The 8,880-nt window shown below is 29.9% G+C and overlaps 3 protein-coding genes across 3 annotated transcripts; 2 read left to right on the top strand and 1 right to left on the bottom strand.

Annotated features, from left to right (window-relative positions):
• Nucleotides 1–96: 96 nt before the first annotated feature.
• EIN_112290 (hypothetical protein) lies at nucleotides 97–1,242 on the bottom strand (the record flags this gene model as incomplete). Its single annotated transcript, XM_004185543.1, has 2 exons — nucleotides 97–545; nucleotides 618–1,242. 2 exons carry the CDS (start codon nucleotides 1,240–1,242, stop codon nucleotides 97–99), a joined length of 1,074 nt encoding a protein of 357 aa, XP_004185591.1.
• Nucleotides 1,243–3,852: 2,610 nt separating this feature from the next.
• EIN_112280 (thioredoxin, putative) lies at nucleotides 3,853–4,164 on the top strand (the record flags this gene model as incomplete). Its single annotated transcript, XM_004185542.1, has 1 exon — nucleotides 3,853–4,164. The coding sequence occupies one exon, from the start codon at nucleotides 3,853–3,855 to the stop codon at nucleotides 4,162–4,164; it is 312 nt and encodes a 103-aa protein (XP_004185590.1).
• Nucleotides 4,165–7,909: 3,745 nt separating this feature from the next.
• On the top strand, nucleotides 7,910–8,833 carry EIN_112270 (Hypothetical protein; the record flags this gene model as incomplete). The annotated part of the gene is made up of 1 exon (XM_004185541.1): nucleotides 7,910–8,833. A coding segment is annotated over one exon (924 nt), but the record flags the coding sequence as incomplete, so codon positions are not given.
• Between the last annotated feature and the right edge of the window lie 47 nt (nucleotides 8,834–8,880).

The raw sequence follows: 8,880 nt of genomic DNA, 5'->3' as shown, positions 1-8,880 counted from the left end.
TTATAAAAATTATAAAAACAATATAAATAAAATTTGTAAAAATTATTTTAAGTGCTGGGCAACAGATCTGAAGTGAATACCGCTGTAAACATTTTATTAAATGAGAGTTGCTCCCCATTCAATGACATACTTTCCTTGTGCTCTTTTAACACTTTCGACTTCTTGAACACTTAAATACTCATTTCCTTCTTGGCACTCACCAAACCCAACAAAGACTCTCATCACGTTGTCGAATCCTTTCACGTTCAGTGGAACCAACTTTTCGTATTGTTTTCTGTCAACTATTCTGACAAACATCTTTTGGAACTTTTTCATCTCCTTCATCCAATACACAACAAAGTCGTTTCTTTCTTTCACGTTCAGTCCAAGCTTTTCCAGCAATTTGTCGACATCACTCAGATCATTTACTTTAACATCAACTCCTTCTAATTTGACATCAAAGAGACTTTCCCACAAGAGATATTCAAATTCACTGTTTTCAATTGTTAAAACACAGGGTTCTGTCCCTCTTCCCAAATATCTTCCCGTCCATCTTAATGTGTTTTCTGTTGTTTCTGTCTTTGGTTAGACTTCGGTGAGTTCCATTCCTTCAAATTTGAGTGAAACATCCAACTCACCTTTTGTGTCGTTTTCGTCATACAGCAAAATGACGGGTTTTCCTCCAAAATATCTTCCTGCAAAGCCACTTCGTTTGGCAGTGATTGTCTTTTGAATGATTTGACTGATGCTTTCTTTGTCGATGTCACCAATCGCAAAGTGGAGACACCTTCCATGGAACATCTCTTCGATTTTTGGATTGTAATGGGTGTTGCGTTTGTCAGTGTTATAATAGACAAGTGCAACCAAATTCTGCACCAAAAAATGGAAAAATTCAAATTCTCCAAAGTAATAATCATCTGTTTCTTCAAGTGCGGGTATAATATAATGGACGTGTTTAACGAGATAATCAATGTCGAATTCATTTGAGGTGCTATCGAAAAGCACAACATAGATGTTATAATCAGATTTATTATATCCATTTGGTGGATAATACTCTAGAGGTGGTGGTAGGTTTACCTTACTCCCTGCCACTATAATATCCTCTTTAATACCATTAACAATAATATCAGTGGTATAAACAGACTCAGTGGCTGCCTCTTTGAGTGCCTTTTTGTTTGGTACTGTCTTGAGCGCTTGAAGTCCAGCTAACCCCTGGAAAATAATCTTCATCTGTTGTGTTGCAAGACGCTCTTTGACTGACATACTTCTGATTGGTTTAAAGTTTATCGGTCTACCTTTTGATGGTGTTTCTCCCATAGAATTGTATTATAAAATTAAACAGACTATTGTATAGACAAACTTTACCGTTTAGATGTTTTAAAAGACATTAAAGTGTTCTTCCCGTTTTGTGTATTAATTTCTTTGTTTAATATTTTATTATTTAAAATTTTCTGTATTTTGCCGAATTTATTACAACAATTAAAAATTTAATTATTAAATTAGATTTTTAAATATTGGTTATAAATAAAATTCGTTTTTTAGTTGTTACGTTTTGCTTTTTATTGAATTTTTATGATATGTATTTCTATTACAAAATTTTTTATCATATTAAACAGAATTGTAATTTGATTATAAATTAGTGTAAATATTAAAAGTTATAGAAAACATTATAACTTGCCTTTTTCTTTATATGTGCTTCAAGTTTATACCAAACATCGTATAAAATTTTCATCGACCTAAGTTTTTTTCAATTTTAAAATATCGTTAAAAGTGATACAATAATTTTAAAACCAATTTCAACCACAACATATTATAAAAGTAAATGTAATAATTAATTAAACAGACTTTTTATATGTATTATATTTCAAGTTCAAGTAACCGTTGTTTTTTGTTATTGATCAACTGTATTATGTTCTAATATATTGTGTAATTATTTACAAGTACAATGATAAATATGTGTTTAGTTCAACAATATAGTTCAAAAATATCCCAATTATGCATGGAAGTTTAACCATGAACATTTTAAACATACAATGGTCAATTTCAAGTACCACTGTATGTTATACTATATACTATATATGGTACTTAGTATAACCAAATAATTTACATTGTTTTTAATAACAAACGGTTTAAATACCTGTAATTATATTAAAACAATTAAAATTTAGAATAATTGTTATTATTAACTTGTTTTTAATATAAGTATTGTTTATCACAATGAAAGTAGTTACAGGTGCAACATATTAAATAATATCGTGTTCTGAAAATACAACATAAATGTGTTCAGTTGTGTTTTGGTATAACTTGAGATGTTTTTGACTTGACATACATTACGATTGGTTCCTACAGTAACTAAAAACGTCAAAATGGCAATATCTTATTGTGTTATTTGAAAAATACCAAAAATTGTAAATAAAATCTTTTTCCAACAAATTAGTTATTAAAAAATGATAAAACTATTTTTTATTTTAACGTGTTTGTATTTAACTTTTTAAACATACTGTTTATATTGATTGGATTAAATTTACAAGAAAAAACGACCACACACAGGGCTCTCAAAATTTCAAACCCCGTCCCCACGTGGCAAGATATAAGAACTCGATTACAATGTGATTTCAATAAATAGCACAAATCCAAATTATTTTTAGTTATACTTCAATTTCTTTGTCAATCAAAAAACACACAAAAACTAAAATAATGGCAAAAATCAAAATTTTAGCACATATTTTATAAATATATAAAAATTTTATATAAAAGAATTTTTCTCTCAGAAATTTACCAAAGTTTATATAATTATTATTTATTTTTTTATTTTATATTTGTAATAAAACATAGAGTCAGTCTTTTAACATTATCTGGTCTCAAACGATATTTGGTGGACAAAATAGCTTTAATATTGTCTAAAATCGGGCATTGGGTAAAGTGTGAAAAACCCCGAAACAATTGGGATGGGTTTTTGGGACGGCTTCCCGAAATGTTTCAATCTTTATGGTCCAAAAGGCACCAGATAACGTTTAAAGACCGACTCAATGTTCAATAGTAAGTATTGAATAAAAACTTTTTATGTTGACTGTTAAACACAATTGAAAACGTAAATAGTGATGCAACAATTGGTTCAAACACATTTACATATGAAATAAATAAATATCTTCTGTTTGATTATCAAGTTTGTTTTAAAACGCGACATAATGTTAACTAATAAAAATACACTTAAAGTCTGTTAAATTAAGTCTGAAAAACAATTGATAATTATTATTTTATGTTTTAATCATAATTGAACATCAACTTGTGAAACATATTTTAAAGGTGTAATAGTTATTTTAAAACCATTTCCAGCAACAACAAAGTATCAAATTATACTGTTATATTTACAATTTGGTTGTTATGTTATAACCAAGAACTACAGATTATCCATTTTTCATTTAAAAAAAAACCGAAGAAAAACTTTTGCCATTTTTATTTTTTATTTTTTTTTAAATACCAACCAAAAAAAATAAAGCCCCAAAAAAATCGAAAAAACAAATTAAAACAATTTTGTTTTGTTCAAACTTTAAATTAGAATTGCCATCAAAAAGTTTATTTTAAATTTTCTGAAACCATTATTCAATAAAAATCAACCCTTGTTTTTTTGACTTAGTTTTTAATAGCCCTGCACAACAAATAATATATTAAGTGGCTGAATTTATATATTAAAATTTATTTATCTATATTTTTTACTATATCAAATACCAAACGATTAAAAAATGAAACAATTTTAATGTGAAAAGTTATAAATCGCGACAGAGTTATTGCAACATCTGGTCATTGGTGATCGTGTGTTGAAACAATTGATTTCTTTTTAAATAACCAAATCATACGACTTAACATCAAGACATGCCAGTGACATACACGACCAATGTTGCAGAAGTGAAACAAACAATTGAAAACAACAAGAACGTTCTTGTCATCTTCTACTCTCCTGAGTGTGCAACGTGCAAGGCAAGTGCACCAATGATGGACAAACTTGCTGACGAACACACAAACCTCAATTTCTTCAAAGTTGATGCAACCACAGCAACTCATTATGCTGCTGAATACTCCATTGCATCACTTCCCACATTTGTCTTTTTCCAAAACCAGAACGTCGTGAAAAAGGCGCCTGGCAGTTCTGAAGTACTTGAGGAGATTCTCAAAATGGTGCAGTAACCAATTCACCGCCTTTTTCATTTATTTTTTTTGTTGACAATATTATAAATGTATGTTATGTTTTCAAATGAAGTATTGATGTATTTATACCAAGTGTCAAGACTCAAAATTAATATTGAGTCTTGACAAATGAATTGTGTAGACGTGTCATGTTGTATAAAAAGGAACTGATGTCACAACAGTCATCAGCAAACATGGTGTTCAACTTGGAAATGTTTGAAAACGTTGCAACAAAACACAACACGCCTTTACAGAAGAAGGCAGTCAAAACAGTCACATACATCACACTGAACAAGCAAGACGATAAGAAACAGAAACGGTGGGCTTATCAAAATCTCAAGAACAAGAAACCAAAAGGTAAGAATCCAACACATGTTGAATACGCTCACAAGTTGCTCTTATTTGATTGTCATTCAATTTGATTTGATTGTTTCTTTTTTTAACAATTTAAATTTTTTAATAATATTATAAATTATGATAATATATAATTAATGAAAAAAATAGTCAGACAGACTTCAGTGCCTCTCATCTCAGAGTGTTGTGCACGCACTCGACCCCTCAACAAGCAGTTCATCGTGCATTGCTGCGTATCTCCCTTTGGCACTGAAGTGATGAAAGTCTTCATCCTATTTTGTGAATTCTATTTGTTAGATAGAAAGTGACATACTCTAAGAATGATCCTAGTCGTACGGTCTAATTCTTATTTATTATTTCTTTATGTCTATAGTTATTGCAATTTTTAATAATTATGGGTTTCATTTTTAATTATAATATTATTTAATAATTTAATTTACTACAACTTATAATATCAATCATATAGATAATAATAAATTACTATAAATAATTTATATTTGTACAGGTAATGAAAAAATAGATGGATATCTTTTAAACACAAACAAGACACGTCGATGTTTTTATTTTTTAGTAATTCATAATTAATATTTACTACATTATTATCACACTTAAAACTAGAAATGGTAGTTGTTTTTATTATTTTTTTATAGTACTTTATTATTGTACAAAAAACTAAAAATTATATTTTTAATTTACATTTAGTTCGATAAAAAAATAATTCGAATTACACAAAAAATAAAAAAACGTATTAATTTGCTAATTTGCTATTTTTCTTGTTTTTTTTTCTTTATTGTGGTGTTTGAACCAAAGGGACTTATCAACCAATTTTGATGTTATAGTTTTAAATCTTCCTTTGCATTTGACATACTTTCAATCCTTTATTTCTCCATCTTTGTATTGAGTATCATCACTTTTACAATTCTCAAAAATCTGTAAAAATTCCACGGCATTTGTAAATATTGTTTTTCTACTCAAAAGATTGACATCATTACACAACTTCTTTTTAATATCACCTCTAGTTATTTCTCGTCCTTCTGCGATTATTCCAATTTCATGAGTTGGTTCAGTAGTGTTTTCTATAAATAAATTGGCTCTAAAATTTGCATTCAAAAGTACAGGAGTGTTATTCTGGCATTTTACAATTGGATGTATGACTGAATTGATATTTAAGAAATACCCAATTGGACATCTCTTGTCTTGAAAATTGTCTTCTTTAAAATATTTATAATACAACATGTGGTGACAAGGAACTCCAGTACTCATGTATACGTTGCAAGTATAATTATTACCTTTTCTATTGTGCAGTATTCCGTGCATGTAACAGTTTTATAATTGATGAGGAGAGACTTAATTGTGTAAGGTATCAAAGTTTTTAACAATTTATTGGGGATGAGTATTAAGATTATTTGCATTTCTTTTTCTGTGAAAGGCTCAGCATTGCAATGCAGCTGTTTTGTGTAAAGAACAAAGGCTTGTGCATCTACCCAACGAAGGAATTGTTTGTTGGACGGATAAAGTTGCATGAGAAAAAACGCTTCAACTATATTTGGCATATAATATTTGGTCAACTTGTAATGGCAAAAAAGTATTTTAAATGTCAAATAGTGTTCTCAACATTCTATATTTAGTTGAAGGCTTGTAAAATTCAACCTGAGTAGATTTATCGGTCATATAAACCACTGATAAAAAGTCTGCAAAGTCTTTCTGAGTAGGCATGTTATCTACTTGTTGATCAAATGATATTTGGATTTCAAACGTTTTCATCAAAAAGAGTAATTGTTCACAAACAATCCTTCAACTTTTTAAATGTCTGAATTTTCTCGAAACATATCGTAAAAATACTAATTATTTTTTTATTGAAATGGTTTATCATATTTCTTCCAATATGTAAATAACAATAACGTATTTTTGTAGTTGAACCAAACACCTCGAATAAAGACGAACTTTGTGTCTATGACATGTCTCCTAAAAAGCCAACAAAATGCTTTTTCCTTTTATTCAATTCACTTTTAGTTCATCGAGGAAAGTCACAAAAGAATTTATCAATGAATCGTATATAAATTCCAAACACAACATTTTTATTGTTATTTTTAAAAACAACCACAAACAACGGTTTGCCAAATTTGTTGGTGCAGTGGGTATCATCAACAACAAGACAGTTTTATAAAAGTCTTGTATAGAAGTCAAACTCAGACAAAAGCAACTCAAAAACGACCTTCTATATCAGTGAATATAAAGTATTGAAAGCTTCAAGTGAATCAAAGTAACTTTCTTAAATTTTCTGCGTGTTTTTTAATGTTATACCGAGTTGATTGACATCTTATTTTATATAACTTCTGTGCATCTATTACGATGTTATTGGTGAGTCTTGACAACGAACTTGAAATTCCTTTATTGGCATCTTTATTCAAAAGTGATTTTGTTTCATTAGAAATGGCGTTGTGTACTTCTTTAAAAATTGTTGATTCATTGTGATTAAAATGCCAAAGATCAAAGACTATACCACTAACTTTTGAATCTTTGGCAATATAAAATATAAATTCTGACGAACAGCCTTTATGTTTACAAGAAAAGTATTGTTTCGAACAGTTGGTTCTGGTGTGCGTTGCTTTGTATATTTTCATTTGTTTTTTGTGGAGAGTATAAAAGGCAAACTTCTTTAATTTTGCATTCAGAGTTACAGTTAAACAAGTTCCCAACAAATCAAACGATCCATTTCTAATTTTATCGTTAACTGAAGAAAAAAAACTATTATTTTTTGTTGACTAATTCTTATCCACATAACAGAATAACCAATAATATCTATTACTTCTATGACAAACTTTGGCTTTAATTATTCTTTTGATAAAATTTAAAGTTCGTTTTGTGTTGTAACACTTAGCGATGTAAATGCCACTCTTTAATAATGACTTCATAAAGAAAAATGACATTTTAAATAACAAGTTAAGTTTAAAAAAAATAATACAAAAAGTTTGTGTAATTAGAATTATTTTTTTATCGAACTAAATGTAAATTAAAAATATAATTTTTAGTTTTTTGTACAATAATAAAGTACTATAAAAAAATAATAAAAACAACTACCATTTCTAGTTTTAAGTGTGATAATAATGTAGTAAATATTAATTATGAATTACTAAAAAATAAAAACATCGACGTGTCTTGTTTGTGTTTAAAAGATATCCATCTATTTTTTCAGTAACTCTGATACAATAAATTAATAATTAATTCTTTATAATTAATAGGATTTAAATAATTGAACAAATTATACTTTATATAACTAATAGAAATTAATTGATTTTATTCTATAAATTAATAATAAATATATAATAACTTATATAAACTTAACCATTTCTATTTTTTTGGCCATCTGAAAAACTCATTACATTCTTCAATGCTTCCTAACAATAACATCCCACAAAATATCCCCGGACAACAACAAGTGTTCCAACTCCCACCCGGAATGAGTTACGTCACTCAACCCGGACAACGTCTTGGTATGGCGCCACAAATCTTTATACCTCAAATGCAGATGGCTGGATTTAACCCGACACAGCAACCAATTGCCGTGCCTGAGAGTGCGGAGATGCTTGCCGAGAAACGAAACTACGTGAAAATGCGGGGCATGCCCAACCTCCAACAAATGCGTGGCGCAACACAAATGCGACCGATGACTCGGGAAAACTTTCCGAACACTGTTGTGCAGAGAGGAGTGCAACAACCGAATTTGAGAGGACAGCAACAGATGAGAGTAGCGCAACAGGGATTGCCCAGAGCGACTGGTATGCACATGAGAGGGTTTAATGGGTTTAATGGATTCAACGGCATGCAAGGGGTGAATAGAGGGATGCCTGTAGTAGTTCCGCCACAAATGGTCAAAATGAATCAAATGGGACAACAACAAGCCACTTTCCAACAAATGAGACAAGTGCAACAACAACAAAATATGATGCCTTTGAATGGAGGGTTGGCACAAGCGAACATCTTACCAATCACTAACACTCAGAAAATAACAAATGAAAAGAAAACCCCAATTGTCAGTGGGTTAATGAAAAGAGATGGGAATACTACTATCAACACTTCTTCACCTCAAATTAGACAGAAAGAAGAATTCAACTTTGGGAACCTCCAACAACTCCAACAACAACAAATGCCGCAGATGCCAATCACACAAAAAATGGGATTTCCACAACAAATCACTCAAGCAGTTGCTCCACTTGAAATACCATCCGAACCAAAAAATGAAAACTGCGGACTCCCCCCAACAACGTCACCGAAGATAATGGGAACTACACACCAAATGCAACAAAAGAGTGGAGTGCCGAAATACACACCAATACAACACTTCAGACACAAGCAAAGTTT

The sequence above is a fragment of the Entamoeba invadens genome (genome assembly GCF_000330505.1).
Source record: "Entamoeba invadens IP1 unplaced genomic scaffold scaff_1105074725955, whole genome shotgun sequence".
Lineage (NCBI taxonomy): Eukaryota > Evosea > Mastigamoebida > Endamoebidae > Entamoeba > Entamoeba invadens.
This window is presented reverse-complemented; position numbering and strand designations above follow the sequence as displayed.